The sequence below is a fragment of the Nothoprocta perdicaria genome, unplaced genomic scaffold, assembly GCF_003342845.1.
Source record: "Nothoprocta perdicaria isolate Ctin4 unplaced genomic scaffold, notPer1 scaffold_34, whole genome shotgun sequence".
Lineage (NCBI taxonomy): Eukaryota > Metazoa > Chordata > Aves > Tinamiformes > Tinamidae > Nothoprocta > Nothoprocta perdicaria.
In genome coordinates, this window is record NW_020455577.1 from 726,053 (window position 1) to 744,944 (window position 18,892).

General features: G+C 38.3%; 1 protein-coding gene across 3 annotated transcripts in view; it reads left to right on the forward strand.

Moving 5' to 3' along the window:
- Positions 1 to 18,892, forward strand: part of SUCO (SUN domain containing ossification factor) — a 36,048-nt gene that overhangs the window by 10,707 nt on the left and 6,449 nt on the right. The window contains exons 3-18 of one of the 3 annotated variants that reach the window (XM_026043790.1): positions 1,487 to 1,594; positions 2,831 to 2,976; positions 5,837 to 5,977; positions 6,143 to 6,293; positions 7,309 to 7,429; positions 7,654 to 7,778; positions 8,192 to 8,259; positions 10,025 to 10,132; positions 10,452 to 10,557; positions 12,746 to 12,766; positions 13,030 to 13,085; positions 14,078 to 14,169; positions 14,718 to 14,783; positions 16,663 to 16,737; positions 17,297 to 17,390; positions 17,706 to 18,872. In XM_026043790.1, the coding sequence (XP_025899575.1) occupies positions 1,487 to 1,594; positions 2,831 to 2,976; positions 5,837 to 5,977; positions 6,143 to 6,293; positions 7,309 to 7,429; positions 7,654 to 7,778; positions 8,192 to 8,259; positions 10,025 to 10,132; positions 10,452 to 10,557; positions 12,746 to 12,766; positions 13,030 to 13,085; positions 14,078 to 14,169; positions 14,718 to 14,783; positions 16,663 to 16,737; positions 17,297 to 17,390; positions 17,706 to 18,872 (2,645 nt within the window). The remainder of the gene's footprint in view (positions 1 to 1,486; positions 1,595 to 2,830; positions 2,977 to 5,836; positions 5,978 to 6,142; positions 6,294 to 7,308; positions 7,430 to 7,653; positions 7,779 to 8,191; positions 8,260 to 10,024; positions 10,133 to 10,451; positions 10,558 to 12,745; positions 12,767 to 13,029; positions 13,086 to 14,077; positions 14,170 to 14,717; positions 14,784 to 16,662; positions 16,738 to 17,296; positions 17,391 to 17,705; positions 18,873 to 18,892) is intronic. The other 2 variants (XM_026043791.1, XM_026043792.1) reach the window with 2 other exon arrangements.

Genomic DNA, 18,892 nt, shown 5'->3' on the forward strand with positions numbered 1-18,892 from the left:
TGAAAAGTGCTTGCAGCGACTYGCTTCGTGTCCTGTGTTGGAATATTCATATACTCAGGGGGTTCTGTGAACTGTGATACTGTTTCTGAGCCCTTATTGTCTTAAAGGCTTTTGCTATTATGAGGCAGTATATCTGGACATTTAAGAGTTACTTAGTAATGGTAATGTAAGGTTTTTTGTTTGTTTTTTAACGATTTGGRTACCAGGGGTTACCAGAAGTGAATGTTAGGGATAACGTGTGGATCTGCCGAGGCCACGATACGGTGATGGCCTGCATATGTCAAGGCCACTGCATATCATTTGCATCTGTGCTGTGTTAATCAACTTAGTGCATCAATGATTGCTATTCTAAGTAAGAGGTTTAACATGCGTTTTCTAGGTCTGCCTTTATGTGTCCTTTCRTTTTGTTTAAAACACAGTGCCTGTTGCTCTTAACTAAGCCTGTGGAGACCTGCTGCTGAAGAGGGAGCAGTCTTGCAGCCCCTGTTCAGACTTCCTTAGGTTGTTTGTTTCTGGAAGGCATTGAGGGGATTTAATTGTAGTCTATGGGATGTAACCTAATACTTAGGGGACAATATTGCTTCTGTTGCTGCCCCTTTGTCTTTAAGATTTCCTTGTAGAGATTTGTACTTTCTGCACTTCCAGTGTGTACATTAACCCTATCGAGTTAAGATTGCACACAGTTAAGATCATGTAATCTCGTATAGCATAGCTGCCCAAYGTGGTTCTGAACACCAGCACTTCCAGTCTTTGACTACAGGATTTTAGTTTGCCCCTAAAACAAGGAATGTTTCAAATACTGCATCAGAAAGAATGTTCTAAAACTTGCTTACGTTGTAGTTGCTCTACTTGGAGAATTTTGTAGGAACAAGTACAAACTATTGCTAATGCTACACTCCATTCTTTTTAAAACGCTTTCCTCAAGTACATACTCATTTTTATTCTCTGAATTTGTTGCATTTGAAAAATCTTAGTAAATATTTATTCATGAAAGAGAAGCTTGTTTTGAAAGGCTGCAATATATCTGTGAAGTTGTTCTGGTTTTGTGATGACTGTAACCAAAATGTGCCAAATTGTTACTTTGTGCTTCTCTTTCAAGTGATTCTGTTTTTAAATTGTCTAAAAAATGTTTTTTTCTTATTTTGGGCAGCATGGGCATAGAGAGTGTTCCTCCACAGAGGAAACCTGTAGGAGGATAGAGCAGACTGATTAACTTGTCTGAGTGCACAAAAACAATGTTAAGACAGTCTTGAATTTGTCTGTCAAGACTTATCTAAATTGTTTGAACTTGCTGTAGGTTTTATACAGATGAGAGTTTAAACATACATGGACTGTTGCTCTGAAGATATGCGTAACTTAATTTTCTGTTTAAGTTCTAGTGGCTGTAAAGGTAATATTTAGATTAGTTTCTACCAAAGCTGTCCTTTTCAGAGTAGAAAGCTTATTTCACTGCATTTTTACTAGTGCTTTATCTTTGATATACTAGGGGGAAGTGACTGGTTCTACTGGAATGCAACCTTCAGAACACGCAGACTCAAGTAAACAAAGTTACGCAGCAGAAGAAATACCTGATGACTCTACAAAATCTGACCAGGCAAGCCTTTATTTCATTATTCGTCCATACATTCTTCAAATGCTTCTTGGATCTTGGAGTCTTACATTTTCACTGTCTAAAGTTCTTTGTAACTACCTGTCACATTTTACTTGCATGTAAGGTTGCTTTGAGACTCATGTTTCCAATGAAGGACAATACCCGTGAGCTAGCAGACCTTGCAATTCCAGTGTGCACAAGTAATAGAATAATGTAGTACTTGAAGGTACCTACTAATTTTTTTTGAGTTCAAGTTGGATGCTGCAGATATGAATATCTTCACATGCACATGCCATCCCTACAAAAACATACATCCCAACCTTTGCTAACAGGCAATGTTGCCATACTGGTCCTCTCTCTAAAGAACTTCTGCCTAGGTCAGATTTCATGATTATGACGTTCCTTTTTAGTCTGAGTTCGTAATGGCCTGGGTCATTATTTTCCTTTGTACATTAAAATGGAAGCACTTTTCAAAGAGCTATTTCAATAAAATACGAAAACTAAATCATGCTTTGAGTAAAGTGTTGCAAAACCTACTGTTAGAGACTGTATAGATTTGCCTTCTGCGGATTATAAGACAAGATATTTAATTAATATTGACTGTGGCCCTTGCTTAATATTTTGTATTTCTGCAAGAATTAACCCATTTTGTTGCAGTGGTTTTGCCCTGTTCCAGATTTTGGAAGACTGACTTTGATTGCTGTGTGTGAGAGCTTAAAAACAGAAGATCTAGAATAAGTACAATTCATGACTACTAGACTCTCAAAAGTGACAAGCAATTTCTTTGCTTGGGTTACTCTAAACCCTTTCAGACCTCTGTAGGTGGACAAAATCAAAAGACTCAGGATGACAATACTAAATATAAGTGTTATTTTAACAGAACCTAATTGTATATTTCACTTGCTGAACTATTTGGGCCTGTTCTCTCCTAGCTGCTGCTTTGTAGGGATGTATGGTTGATGAAGTTTTTGCATATGCCTTTTTTCCTAATATTTTTATGCTATAATTTGAGTGTACAGAAGTGTTGCAGCTGACCCAGCACCACTGAGTACCAGATAGGTTTATGAGGAAAGAAAAACTTTGTGAAGTGTATGATTTCTTATAGTCTGGTTTTCAGGTTGATTGATGAGGCAAGTAGGATTTACTGAACTGTTAAAACTCYATACTAGTAATTATTCTATGAACACTTGTCCTTTTCAAGCTCTCAAAAACTTACGTCCATCTCTAATGTTGTCACAGACTGCAGAAGTGGGCGAAGCAGGCCAGCCTGAAACTGAGGCTCCAGCTTCAGTAGATTTAAATGAAGCTTCATCCAGCATAGCTGCAAGCACTGAAAACACTTCCAGTTCAGCTACCTCAGAGATACCTCCAGTCTCGCCGCCTGAGTAAGCTTTTTATCTTTATTGTTTTGGTCTCTGAGAGAGTAACACTTAGTCTGGTGCTGTTACTTATTCAGGTTTGCTAGAGATAAGGCACTAGTTCTTTTTGCTGACTGCTTGTGTTATTTTCCTGTGCTTTGGTTGGTGGTGTCAGTGCTAGTGGAATGTGCCATCATTTTACTCCGTGTCTGGAGTAAGAGCTGTGTACGTGTCTAAAGTGTCATGCTCTTGCTATTAGCAGGTCTAAGCAGCTGCTATGAAAGGGGAGAAAAAGCATCTCATGTCTTCATATGCTAGATGATCTCTGCTATGATAGCCCTTGAGTCTTCAGTGTTAGGATTTCTGCCTCTCACCAATGTGCTTTTACATCAGTGATAAGTGCCATAATCCATCAAGGCTGTTTTACCTCTTTCAGCGCGGGATGAGATTCGCACCATTTTTTTTCTGGCACTTGCAACTTGCAGCAGTCTGAAATAAGTTCTGATTTAAAAAGAAAGACTTTTTTTGATAGACTCTTTGATAGTTTACTGACTATAGTCTCATTACAATAGAAATGGTTTCATAAATCTTGCCTGCTGTTCAGTCTTTCTTAGCCTGTTAGGGCTAGGACTTRAGCATCTTTTGGTGCTTGAATGCGTAAGTGTTTTAACTGGAAGTCTTGGAAGATTGGCTTCCAAAATACATGTTTTTTTTGTAAAGTAAAATTGCAGTATAATTTCAGAATGGAGTTTTATAGCTTCTGTTGATTACTGTACTGATTTGTTTGTGCTATGMTGCAAATACTACTGTTGCCAGTTCTTAAAGTCGTAAAAGGTTTGGCTCTAAGATTCTGTAATTGTTTTTATCTTGTAACTGTTGAAAATAGTCTTGCTGTCATAATTGAGAAACTTCAGTGATCAACTCTAAAGATTGAAGCTAGAAAGAGTGAAAAATAAAATATGTTTGAGGGACCTAATTAAATCATATTTGACAATAGTATTCTGAGACTAGTACCACTTACAGGAAGGAAGGGCAGGATGAATATAAAGGCATGCAGACCTCTGTGTTCTCTCAAACTTCAGTTTTTTTTTAAATAGTAATGAGTTTATTTGAACAAATTAACTTATTAACTTCAATCTCCAGGAAGTATTGTGTTTTGTAAAATTAGGATATGGGATTTGACTACAACAGTTTAGGTTTGGAATGGTTGCATTTCTGTAGACTGCATTCTTCCTGCTCTGGAAGGTAATTCATATCAGTGTAGCAAATTCCAGTTCTACTAGGTATTTGTAGGGCTTGTTAGACTTTGTTCCATAGCAAAAATGTCTTGAATGCCTATGTGTGGTTCTGCCTCTCCTTCTTCTCACAAACCTTTATGATATGGAAGATACTAAAATTGGCTCCTGCTGTTTGTTCCTGCTGCTTCTGTTGATCATAGCAGTCAAAAAATCAAGATTGCCTTTTAAGTTGCTGGCATGCTGTTATGCTTGTGCAGAGAAGAAAGCATTTTGCAGGTCTCAGAATATTGGATTAACCTGGATTGTTGCTGATAAATGCTTATGGTGAAATTCAGGAGGCAGAATAAGGGCTTTTATTTAGATCTGGTTRATAACCTTCTAGATCAGTGTGAAAGTCATCCTTGCTCTGGGGAAGGCAGGAAACAGACCAAATCAAAACTATTTGTCTAACTTCTCCTGCTTCTACCTACTCCAACTACTAAAGAATATCTAGATGGACTTACCTCTTAGGGAGCATYGTTGCTGGTGAGGAATTGATTAAAGCAGCGGGCAGATTATCTAGCAAGTTTGAGCTCTTTGTAAAAAGCTCAGATCCTGCTTTGCTGGATTACCACTGTTTTTATACCAGCAGAAATATCTAGTGGGAGGGAAGTCAGACTGACTCACCTCCAAACTGTTAGGCTATTTCATTCCTGAGACAGGACAGAACTTGGCTAAACCTGTCTGCTGAGGGAATGGTAAGAACCCCTGGTGAAAGGGGAATGAGCTCTCAGTGCAAGGGGATCTGCTGGAGCAGGATACCCAGGACTGTGTGTGGTCAGTGTTTGAATATCTCCAAGGTTGGAGACTCCACACTCTGGAGACTCCTGGAGTCTTCCAGGACAAGCTGCTCTGGTTTTCAGTGACCCTCACAGCGGAGTGTTTTCTTCTGTTCAGATGGATTTCTCTGGTTCAGTTGGTGCCTATTACCTCTCATCCCATTGCTGGATGTTGCTGGGAAGAGTCTGTCTCAGTCTTCTTTACACCTTCCTATCAGATATTTATACACACTGATAAGGTCTGTCTTAACATGCTCTTCTCCAGGGTAAATAGTCCAAGCTCTCTCGGTCTCTCTTCAGGGGTGTAAAGCTCCAGTCTCTTTAATTGTTTTTGTGGTCCTTGGCTGAACTCTTTCAGGATGTCTGCTCTGCCTTCTGTGCCAGCTATGTCTGCTGACCTTCGTAATGCAGCCCTGGGTGCCCTTTGCTGCCTTTGTCACAAAAGCACCTGGATTTGATGCCTTAGGATCAGCTTGTGGTTAGCCAGGACCTCCATGTCCAGAGCTGTTCTTCAGCTAGTTGTCCCCCAGCCTCTACTAGTGCATGCAGTTATTGCTCCCTATTTTGCACTTCCTTTACTGAATTTTAGGGTTTCTTTTTTTTCTGTTCATTTCTCCAGCTTGTGAAAGTCTCTGAATGACAGCAAAACCATCTGGTGTGTCAGACACTCCTCTTAGTTTTTTATCTGTTTTTGTATTCYGTTGTCTTAATTATTTCTGTTGGACTGTTGATTTTTTTCCTCTTTTTTTAATATCTTTAATGTAGTAGTTGTTTAGCAGGGTTACTTGTATTATCAGAAGGGTAAAAAGCATATTATTTCTTTCCCTTCAGTGCAATAGAAAATCCCCGTGCTGATATCCCTGTAGTCAGCTCTAGTGAAGCTGAGCAGTCAGAACCTGACTGTGATATTGGTGGGACACTTGAGGCTGACCCTCAGAGTGAGCCTTCCTCTTTTGTCAGTCCAACAGAGAGGTGAGTATTGAAGTAGGTTGTCAGACTGAATAATTTAAAGGTAACTGTTCTTTCCTGCCCTGGCCTTGCAATAAACATTTGCATGTGCTTGCCTATCTCTGTGTGTCTGACATTGTATGACCAAAGAATATGATTTTATAGACTCTAATACTTGTAAATTTTCAGCATTGCAGGTCAGCATCTAGATAATATATCTTCTTCGCATGGYAAGGGAAAGAAGACAAAATCCGAGTTTGAGTCAAAAGTCTCAACTTCTGAAAAGGGGGCAGATGAACAAAAATCTGCTCTGAATGCCTCAGAAAAATTAAAAAGGGAGGTAAGCTGTCACTGGTATTGTCCGCTGAGTGCACATAATGACCTCSTAAGTGATGACTAGTGTTAAAAATGAGTGATCTCTGTTGTTGCCACTGCATTTATTCAGAGTTCTTACACCATAAGCATTTTGTGCAGTTCTGGTGCTGCCATCTGAAGAAGGATTTGTCAAACTAGAAGGACWGCAGGGTTAATCACTGATCTGTCGAATGCTGCACTTCTGCTTAAATATGTGTKTTTTTGGCACCTGTGAGGTGCCGAAAGACTCCAGGGCAATTATGCTGGACGTTACCTGTAAAATCTTGGCAACAAGATAAGAAATCCACTGCACTTGAAACACTTAGCAAAAGCTGAAYACCCTTTTCACTGTTCTGGTGATGTGCAAAGATGTGGAAATGTATGTGTACAAAGCAAAAGTTGAGGCTTGAAATGGCATAGCCTATGAATAACTTCATAGGGCTACTACATTATTTGGCAAAACTTGACATCTTTGATCACTTAAGAAGGAAATATAATATTGTTAGACAATATCTCAGTTTTCAGTAAAGTTCTTATGGGCTCTTCATGAATTGTGAAGGACCTATAAAATTCTATAGACCAATGTTTATATAAAGATTTCTGCAACAGGGAAACTTTCTTCCTTTGGAAGATGAAAACCAAGACACTTAAAGCATATATTTTATGGAACAATATTGTGTATTTGAAATGTATTAATTTAGACAGATAATGCCTAAACAGAAATCTATTAATTTAGACACATAAATGTATTAATTTAGATGGGTAACAAAAGGTACCCGTACCTCACTGAAAGCATCTAATTCTTTGAGTCGGTGAGCATATGTGTGTCTCATCTGTAGACAGACTTATCCCAGAGCTGTTTTCAACATGGGTTTAATGATGTATGTCCTGTTGACTTGGGTAGAATTTGAACATAAATATTTAAGAGCATTGAGGTTTATCTTTTGTTTTCAGTGTTGGTATTGAGAAACATACCCAAGTGGTGGCTGTTTCTTTTACAGAAAGACTACAAAAAAACAGGAGAAATAGACCCTACATCTGTGATGACCCCCAAGGACCCAGGAGACATTCCAACATTTGATGAATGGAAAAAGAAGGTTATGGAAGTAGAGAAAGAGAAGAGTAAGTTAAGAATTCATTCCTTGGTCTAAATATGAACTTTCYAATTAAGGTTTTCTAGGATTGGAATAGTAAAATATCTGGATTCAGAATGAAGCCCAGCGGTTCATTTTTCTATTAAAACTATGTGTTTTATTGCATGTATTATACAAAATCACTGAATAGTGGTTCTGCACAATGAAGATTGGAGTACAGTGTGCTATAATAAGCTTTTTCTTGTTCCRTAGGTCAGTCAATGCATCCTTCTGCTAATGGTGGACAGCATTCCACAAAAAAGGTCCAGAAAAATAGGAATAACTATGCCTCTGTAGAATGTGGTGCCAAAATTTTGGCAGCTAATCCAGAGGCAAARGTAAGTGATCACTGTTAGCATGAGCTTTGTTAGTCTACTCTTGCATGAGAAACGGTACAAAGCATACTTCCTTGGATACTAGCTTCTGAAGTACTCTTTTATTCTTTTGTATTTGACTTTATTATGGTTTTGGATTATAAATATATCTGTAACTATATATTTGGGAGGAGAAGAGGAATCTATTCAGTGCAGAAACTGAACGAAGTTGTATTAAATGCCTAGCTGTAGTATATAACCTGTGACTGTCTGAAAGTGAAGTATAAAGCTGTCTCCAATAGAGTCTCATTTAGTCTTGCATGGACTAGGAGCAAACTTCATAATTAATATTTGATTTATTTTTAGAGGGAGGAAAAAACTTTGCTGCSTTATTTACCATACAAGTTAAAATATTCATACTGTTCTCTCTTCTTCAGAGCACTTCAGCCATTTTGATGGAGAATATGGACCTYTATATGCTAAATCCATGCAGTACCAAAATCTGGTAGGTTACAGCAATTTTCTTGAGTGACAGGAGTCAATTTACTTTGCCATCCTTATGGCAGTCCATATATCCTGTTGGACTGACTTCATCTTGGGGTGTCTGCCTGAAATGTGTATGTGTGAGTCTAGCAGAAGACACTTTAATGTGCCTACGTAGAATTTTTTTTTTTCTTATAGAGATGCAAGATTAACAGGATAACTTTATTCACTTAAGCATTTGTATTTTTACATAGTTGAATCTTCTTATTTAATTCTGACCAAGTTGCATGTAACAAGAGTAGTCTTAAATGTCTAATAGCAYGGGGATGTTAGAGCACTTCCTGAGTTCAGTGGAATAAATTCTCTTTACCTGTCCTAGATCACATCAAAACTGAAGACTGTSTGTAGTCTTCAAGTCTGATTTACGGGAGGGTATTAGACACTGCAGGGATTTAGAGGGATATTTGAAGCATGATGAATTTCCATGCAGTGGCTCTGGATCTCAGGCCGACCACAATAATGTGCTGCTAGCCTGGAGATAGACTACAATAACTGTTCTTATCACTCCTGCTCTGTCACTTCCAATTAATCTGGCTACTGTGATAAAAGACAGTTATGATTACAATTTTGTTTAATATCAAACCTTACAGTATAGGAAACTTACCTTGGAATCTGTGGCCAGTGTAGATCCAATTTAGGGATTCYTAGTTGTGAGCTGATGTTACTAACTAGCTTTTTCTCTGGGATATGGACACAGAGTCCACCTYTTGCATTTAGTTTGCAGCCCGTCCTATATGTCTGCTTCATTAAATAGTTCAGAACTTATGCCATATTGTAAAACAGTAACTGACAGTGTGCCCTGGGCTCAATTGATACATGATTGAATTGGAGTATCTTGGCAGCTGCTCAAAAGGCTGTATTAGAGCTTCTTGTTAATCCAGAATTAGCTATAGCTGTCCCTCCCCTTAGGAGCATCCTGTTTGCCCTAATGACTGCAGTATCAGTACTTTGAGTTGTTGCTGAAGCAGAAGTTAGTTCTCCCCTCTGTTCATTGTTGTTATCATCAAGAGGTGGCTGTCAGCRTTSCATGTTGCAGGGGAAAAGGTGTTGYGGCATTTGGGAATGGGTTAGATCTGTTTTCATCATTCCTGATAAGTCTTGATCTYGCTGTGAGATGCAGGACACACTGGTCTTGTGGATCACAGTCAGCCTGTATTATAGCTAATATTGTTCATTAATATATAGGAATAAGTCCACCCCTCTTTAAATGCATGGTGTAGTCAGTCTGCTCCCTGTTAGTAGGGAATATATCGACCAACAAGCATTGTCAGCATCACATTCCCTCATAGTTGCATGCTAACTGTACCACTTGAATGGTATTATTGTCTTGCAGAAGATAAAGCACCAAGTATTCGAGTAAAGAATTTAGTTTCATGCCATGGGTTGTATCATTGGAATTTACCATTTGCTAACTGGTTTTTCAGGTGTTGTTTAAATGTGCTTGTGACTTGTATTTTTTAGCTGTGTGACATGTCACATTTGAGGGTAGGAAGGAGAAAGCTCTTACAATTTTAGATGGCACCTAGAGTTATTAAGATAGATACATTGGTAATATTGCTAATGATCTTGAAGSGGGGGAAAAACAAGCGATGCCTTCTTCCTGTGCAGGATTTCTGTAGTATGCTTTGATACTCCATAAGAGAATCAGTAAAACATGTAAAGCACYGAGGAATGCAAAGGTACGGGGTGAAGTGCTTTTAAAAAAATAATTTCTATTCATCTTCAAGGTTTGTTATTGAGCTCTGTGAACCAATCCAAGTAAAGCAGCTTGACATTGCGAATCATGAGTTATTCTCCTCCACTCCTAAAGACTTTCTGGTGTCCATCAGTGACAGGTWTGTAGTCATAACTTTTATTTGTTACTATTGTGACCTTCTGAATGAAGATTAAATGGGAGCAATTGCTAAATGGATGGCTTCACAAAATGAGCTGTGTATGCTTGTAGTTTTGCAAAATGTTATGCATTAAATGACCTGCATCTTCTTTGCACATTGTCAACGTTACCATTTAAGATATTGCAGCTATCGTATCACAAATAAAAGAAAAAAGGCAAAGTATTTCTTTAGTGAAGTATTTTGAAAGCATCAGCAAATGTCCATAAGCAGTGGAGTCCAAGTCTTGAATTTTGTCAGCTGACTCGATTGTGTTTTTCAGGTATCCAACAAACAAATGGATTAAACTAGGTACCTTCCATGCCAGAGATGAGAGAAATGTCCAAAGCTTTCCTCTAGATGAACAGATGTATGCAAAATACGTGAAGGTAATTTTCTACTGCAAAAGCATTCCATGCTTCTTGGGAAGGGAAATGTTTGTTGAACTGCACTCTACGTAGGAGAGTCTTCAGAGAGCAGTGAATCAGCACATGCTTTACTACTTGTTGCACTAGTTCTGATGGCTTTGATGTGGCTGGGGAACAACAGTTTAATGTATGGTCAGTCACAAATGTATTAGCTTCCTCTAGTGGTAACTGGCAGGATGGAAAACATGCACTTACCCTGTGTCCAAGTACTCTCAGAGTTAAGAAGAATSTAGACAATGTCAAATACAGTATGTTGTATTTGAAATAAATATTCAAATTAAATATCTGTTTAAAATATTAACCTATTTTCTCTCTGGGCTATACCTACCAATATACATGTGTGTGAATGAAACTTKATACACCTGGAAATAAAATCTCATGTCTCTGTATTTATTTTGATGCCCAAGTTTCATGAATGTGCTTTTTCAGATTTATTTAAATGCACACTACATGACTGTGTATGTTCAAATCACTTGTAAACTATTTAAACTCTTGCTCCCTGGAGCACAGATTATMGTGTGCATGCTTTCAGCCTTGGTGGTGCATTCTGCCATGTAGTTTTTCAAGCCCCTTTTTAGGAAAAGCAGGGCTTTCAAAATGTGTGTTAAAGGAAGAGGTGAGGAGGAAAGGCATATGAAGATAAAATTGCCTTCCATATTCCGCTCAACCCCCTAAAGCAACCTTGCTATGGGGAAAGTCATAACACCCTTTCTGATGTATCCAGTTATCTGTTAAAACAAGCCTCAGTGCAGTAAAGAAGTATAACTTAGTGCCTTTCTAATTTTCTGGGGCAGTTAGGAGAATTGAAATGGAAAGCAATTGTGCTTCAGCGTGATGTCTGCTCAAGTTAGGTTTTTCCTGCCTGGAAAGATGACTGTCTTGTACTTGCTGTGTGATCTCTTCCTCTTCAAAGTAGTTTGCAGCAAAGTAGCTTTACTCAAAGAGAATAAAACTCCATAAATAATGTAGTAATTGGACTGTGTTAAAAACTTTTGTGAAAATAATTGGCATATACTAGAGCTTTATGAAATGTTATCTTGCAACTGTGGGATTTGTGTGTATGTGTTTTAAAAGTTTCTGCTCTATTAAGGTTTGCACTTTCTTCAAGGAATGGCTGTAAATAATTATCTGTTTAACATCTGTACTCAGAAATTCTGCATGAGTCTGCAAGTCACAGATAAATATTTTATATATTTGCTTTCAATTCTGCTTTCTGGCTGAATTAATGCTTCAAGGTAGCTAGAATCTTGACTGTCACTGAAGTTTTGGCAGTATGCTAGATACTCCAGCACTTAATTCCCTTGAGGATGTCGTGTACTGCCTTCAATACAGCATGATAACTTTTTTGAAGGATCATTATTGTAACACTTTAGTTTTCAGGAATGAAAAGTAAGCAAGCCTATAGAGCAAGCCACAATTTCTCCAAATGTTTGAAGTGGCTTGTTTGAATTGTAATTAAATGAGACATTTTTTTTTGTATGCGTTATTTCATGGAAATTGTTGTCTTAATCTCACTTGCAAATTAGTACAGTCCTTCACTGTGAGTGTCCACACAGTTTAATAAATGCAGTTTACATGTGTAGTCTATATTAAATATACACCTAAGCAGGTTCTCACCAGAAATATGCTGATGAATGGAACTACCAAATGTATTGTAAGATGCTCTGCACAGCTTCTCCCAAACGCAGTTCTGTAACCAGGAACAAGTTCGTGCTTAAGGCAGCAGCAGTACGGAATGCGTGCTGTGGAATTTGTGTTTCTCCTCTTGAGTCACTCTAGCTTTTACTCTTTGCAGGGATGAGAAGAGAATTGTACTTGAGTTTAACAAACTTCAATACTGTCTAGTGTCAGAGTTGCCCCCTTCTCCCTCCACCCAAAAAAAGTTTTAAAAAAACCCTAAACTTGGCAGTTTATTAATAAAACATGTGCCTTGCACATTGCCTTCTATTYGCAAGGTATGCGGGCTAAATGAAATCATGGTTACCTAAGGCAGATCAAACAATAATACAACTTTATCCTTCATAACTTACTACCTTAGGCATTTATAGTACTGAGTTAAAAAACAATAAAACTCTGTAGTTGCCTGTGGCATGTGTTCAGCCTTTGTACTGACATCTATTTTTTTTTCTTTTCCTTTCTCTCGCTTCAGATGTTCATCAAGTACATAAAGGTTAGAAACATCTTCTTTTGGAATGCTGCATGCTTAGGGCTTGGGGTGTTTTCTGCTGTGGCCCAGCACATTAATGCATGGCAAGAGAAAAGCTTTCAAACGCATGGCAAGAGCGAAGCTTTCAGATCTTTTCTGTTTGGGCATTCTGCATATCCCTTAAGCAAACATAGCTTGCAAATTCAAAATTGGATGTACATGTTAAATGACCTCTTAACTCTGTAGGTCTTTAATTTTTTTATTTTAAGTACCTTTTATTTTTTTAGGTGGAGTTGATATCACATTTTGGATCAGAACACTTTTGTCCTTTAAGTCTTATAAGGTAATAACTTATGTTGTGCTTTGTATTTCTACCTTCTTGCAGTGGAAACTGAAGTATTCTAACAGTAACTGGAAAATGAATTGTAGTATTTGGTGTTTAAGTTAGTTGGAAATGTTATGAATCAAAGTAGTTCGATCAATTACCTGTTGCACAGTATGCTTCAGATACTTTCCAAAAAAATCTCCATTYGATTTTTCCGAAACGTAAGAAATAGTTTGTATTTGGGTGGGAGTGGAGTTGTGGGAATGCCAGCAGCTGCACAGCAGAATATCCACATCTCAAGACTCAGCCAGGAAAAGGAGGAGCATGTGAGGCAGTAATAGGAGCAGGTGTTTTAGTGCTGCACTCTTGGCAAACCCCTATGGTGCATGATGCCCCAGGTACATATTTTCAATAATACATGATGTGTCTAAACCAAAATAACAGAATGATTGGCCTCTTTGCAGTTTCTAAAATCCARTTTCAATTATGTTATCAAAGCTCTGGCAGGATTTGAACACAAGCAGTCTAGCATTGTAAGTCAAAATATCTTTTCAATTGACAAGACAGCTTTGTTTAAATCATTCTGCTCCAACAGAGCAGGTCAAAGAGAAAACACATGTGGTCAGGTAGGAGAATTTTCTTCTTTTTTTTTTTTTTTTTTTTTTTCCTAACCTAAGTGAAGATCAGAAACTAAGAGCACACGGGGAGCTTGGGAACTGGAGATCCAGGCATGAATTCAAATGAAAGAGAAGTCTGTTTTGAAGTATTTGAATTAAGAGCAGGCTCTTGCTTTGGAGCAGCCCTTGATGAGGTGCAATAGACTTTCTGGATAGAAGARTCTTGTGAAAAGGCTCTAGCAGCACATATGTGTAAAATATGAGCTGCTTGGTCGAGGTTAACAGAAGATAAATGTTGTTAATCTATTTGTTGCTCATTTGTTAGTTGCATCAAGTAAGTATATGACTAATAGACTAGTGTTCATATTTTTTGTTGTTTTAACTTGCTCATAGGGTTTTTGGTACTAGCATGGTAGAAGAATATGAAGAAATAGCTGATTCTCAATATCAATCAGAACGACAGGAACTCTTTGATGAAGATTATGGTAAGCAAATGATTTTTGTAACCAATTAAACATATTTCATGCAAGTCTGGTTCTTTCCTGCATGCCCTAAATGATTTGACTGCTGAGTTTACTTTTAGCCTTGTAGACAATACTTCTAACTTACCTATGCATTCTTTTGTTTTAAACTAATATTATTTGTGTTATAAGGCAATTTGGGAGGTTACTTGAAAATACTAATATTAAAGTCTCAATTTCACTTGTCATGTTAGGCAAAAATATCTTCATGTGCTTATGGTAAAGCCCCAGAATAGCTAAAATARTCCAAGCAGCTCATGCCTTTTGTTTGTAGTGGGGAGGGAAAAGTTGTCTGTTAARCCTTGGGAGTGGTCAACTGTATCTGTCTCTTGAATCTGGGGAAAAGAAACTTGAATCTGCATCTCTTCCGATTTCTTATTGTCTAGATCTTGATGAGTTTGTCATCCTTGACTTTTATTTCTGAAGTCTCATTTGAGGCTAAATAACATGTTAAATTTTGATTCTCTAACACATCTACTTTTGATGCTCACAAGTGTTTTTTCTTTACATAGACTATTTATTGGATTACAATACAGGAGAAGAAAAATCTTCCAAAAATCTCCTTGGTTCTGCTACAAGTGAGTATGGCTTATTAGGAAGCTTGATGCTGGGCTAAAATAGGCAGTACCAAAGGCACTTTGCTTCTTAGTGTTAGCCTTTCACAGATGAGAGAAAGCCCTCTGTCAGCTTTCAACTGAGGCTTTTCAAAAGTCCTATCAACTCATGAAGTGTATTCACATGCTCTGGCTGCCCATACCATATGGTAAGTTTGTTCACTGTCTGAAAAACGCAGTGTTTCTTCTCTGGAGCATAAGACTTGCTACAGGCTACTGAAAATGGGATCAAAAGACTTGACATGTGTTACTAGCAGTGCTTTAGAAGCACAGCTGAACCCTGAGCATGGCACTGATAGTTACTGCAGTGCTCACTGCTCAGCTCTGCTGCCTAGTACATATTGTTACTTGACTTTTCTTAGTGGATCTTTCATCTCTAGCAGAATAATCTGCCTTTTTTTGAATACAGAGTCATTTTTTAAATATTTTTGAACAATAAGACCAATAACCATTTTGAGCCTTCTGCCTTGAGTGAGAGATGTGCAGCATCTCTCACTCAAGGCAGTTGAGTGAAGAGGAGTTTATGGATTTCTYGGGCATTTTTATACCCTAGGAAAATTTTTGTAGTCTTATATTATGGCAACCKATGTGTCTCACTGCAAATTCTTGTAGACTGGCAAGCTCCTTTACTAGCTCTTAASTCCCCTTCTTTTCTTGCTTGCCCATCGATGATAGCAAGCCATGAGTACTTCCAGTTTAGTGTTTTCTGATTTTTATTACTTAAAAATAAAAAAAAAGGTAAGTTGAAGAATAAATGCTGGCATAAATACCACAGTTAAGAAATGTAGTTTTTGAAGCATTTTGAAGGAAACATGGCATTAAGTTTAAGACAAGAATTTTGGCAATACTGCTAAAATGTTTTTTTTTCTGGCACTTYATGAATGTATCCACTTGATGCGTGGGTAAGTGTGGGTTAACAGGTGGCAGAAGAATGACGAGTGGCAGGGGAATGGGCAGAGTTGACTCATATGTGCATGTTTACAGGAAGGTGCTCTTTCCCTGCTCCTCATTTAATTTCCAAATAAGCCTGATGTAATAGAGCTCAAGAAATGGGAGATCAGACAGAAACAAATGATGTGTCTGTCAGTTTCTCAGGTTTGAGATGGAAATTTGTCTTGGAACCYTCCCTTGTCTGTTCACTTTGATTGCTAGGCAGTTCAGCACCTAAATTGTTCCCTGATTTCTGTGGTGTAATGATCAGTTAGTACTTCCCATCACTTCTTGTCCTGATACTAGAAAGCTTAGCAGGATCATACAGGCTTGCCCTAGTGTAGATACATTGGAAATCCTTGTATTTTCTTTCTGCAAGGGAGTTTATGGGCAGAGCAAGCATCTGATTGCCAAAGCTAATGTAGGCAAGCCCCACATTCAGCATAGTCCAAGGCAGTGCTTAGAGATGAGCACTCAAGTGTGCACATGCATCTCTGGAGCTGCTGGGGAAACTCTRGTTAGCTGCTACAAGCAGCTTTAGTATGATAGCTTTAGTACTGCTGTAAGGGAGGGAATCTTATGTACTGATTTTTTTCCCCTTTTTTTCTTTCATTTTGAAACAGATGGTGTAAACTTTATTTTAGCTATCTAGAAATCAACTAAAAAGACTTCAGCAGATTGTGACTGGTAAAGATGAGATGGTGTTTTCAAATACAGGGTTCTAGGCTATTCATAAGCAGAAAATCTAATCCTTTAAGAGATGGATGCATTCAGTGTAACAGAATGATTGCTTTTTTCAATGTTTTTATTCCAATTCATTTAAAGAAGTACTGCATAATAGCAATTTGTCTGGTGATGCTAATTCCTGAGATCTCTCCATATGTCGTATTTGATAAGTTGTTTTCTATTTCAGATGCTATTCTAAATATGGTGAATATTGCTGCTAATATTCTTGGAGCCAAAATTGAAGAGACTTCTGAAGCTGAAGGTATTTTTTCTTAAATGGAGAACTTTCTAGCAAGTCTTATTTCTTTTTCTCATGGTCTGCATGCTTCAATTCTGTGAAGAATTGGATRAATTCATGTTGGATGTGTTTCTCTCCCACCCTTTTATGGCACTCTTTTATGGCATAAGTGTTTGGCTCTTGCCATGGCAGTTTTAGAGTATTGTCTGCAAAGCATGAAGTGAAGATGCTGAATTCACTAAGAGGAGAATGAGTGTAAAAATATATCCAGTTATATTTTGATGATATCTTTTGGACATTGGTTAAAGATAATATACACAAACCATCATTAGCATATTTATTTAGATAAGTGGGACTTGAATGAGACCTGCAGTTAATTTGATAGTGCAATTAATCATCTAAACAAAGAGGGATGGCAAGGAGAAGGATAAAAGTATGGAGGAAATAACTAATACTTAAGCTTCCTTTAACATTTCTGTTAAGTGATTGATTAGTGCTTCCTTGAAGTCTTTTAGATACCTATCTATCCATATATCCATATATATATACATATATATGTTTTCCATTTTGTGTTCTACTGCAGGGAACAAAAGTGTGTCTGAAAATGTTACTGTGAGTCCTGCAACTTCAACATCTGCACCAAGACTGCCTGAGCCAACTCCTGTTCCTTCACCAGAGTAAGTGAATTGGTGTGTTTTTAAATGAGATTCTAGCAGAGACCAAATATGCCAGTCTGGAATTTTTGAAAGAAGGAAGAATATCCAGTTAGGAAGGCTTGATGTTTCAGAAATTGTGGCTGAAGTAACTGGATGGCACATCAGGATTAAAATGCACTAGCAAAAATAACTAACAATTTACAAGATGTGGGAACTGGCATTTGGTCACTGATACAAGCTTTGGTAATTGTCTAAAATCTCCTGCTTTTGTAGGCTTCCAGAGCAGTAAGTAAAACTGTCAAAGTAACATCCTGTCTTTAATTCTTTCTTTTTTAGACTTGTAACTACAGATATTCCCCAAATAGATAAGGAAGAGTTAACTGTTGATTTGACAAAAGAGAGTCCCATCGTGCAGCTAGTACAAGAGTATGAAGAAGATGCAAGTCAATCAACAGTGACCTTGCTGCCCAGTGATGATCAAGACGAGGAAGCATCAGCATGGTTTGAGCTCGAGACACAAATATACTGCTATGACATGGCAACACTATGTTGCATTTCTACCTTTTCAGAGTATCTGTATAAATGGTGTTCAGTTATAATAGCCCTCCATCGGCAACACAGTAAAACTGAAAGAGAGCAAGAGCAAGATGACTCTGCTGTTCATCAGCCACAGGCTGTGCTGACCGAGTCTATACACACTTCAGTAGACGAGCCTCTGCCTGAGGAGTTGCACAGCAAAGTTCCTGAGAGACCTTCTGGATCTACTGTTGCAAGTGACTTTAGCAGTGTGGTCTATGAGGAGATGAAAAATGAGACCAGTGATGCTATTGAACTGGAACCAAGCCATCCTCAAACTCTCTCTCAGTCTCTCCTCTTAGAAGTTACTTCTGAAGTTAAGCCATTGGCAACCACAGAAATGTCACTGGAACCAGCAAAAGAAGCTGGAGCCCAGGTAGCACCAAGTGTGACTCTTCAGGAGGTTGTAAGTGAGCTGACTGCAGAAACAGAGAAAGCAGTGACCTCTGCTACTGCAGAAAAACCTTTAGCTTCAGAGACCAGTGTTGTCAGTGAAGTAAAGGAGATGAGCACACGAGAGACTGCTGCTATTCCAGCAATTTCCAAGCCTACAGAGACTGTTCCGCAGCCTGAATATACAATGGGCACGTTAGCCAGTGATGCTGGGGAAGGAAAAGAAAGCACTGCCGAAGTGCAGAAACCTGTCTTGTCTACTGCTGAGTCTGTTGTATCTGCTGATATCAAGGAGGATGATCAGGCAACGGAAGATGCTTTTATGGCGCTTCCAGTTTCTGGGGGACAACAGAGAACGGCTACAGACTTCTATGCTGAACTGCAGAACTCAACAGATCTAGGTTATGCTAATGGGAATCTTGTGCATGGGTCTAATCAAAAGGAGTCTGTCTTTATGCGGCTTAATAATCGCATTAAAGCCCTGGAAGTAAATATGTCTCTCAGCAGCCGCTATTTGGAAGAACTTAGTCAGAGGTAAGGCTGAGGAAGACTAG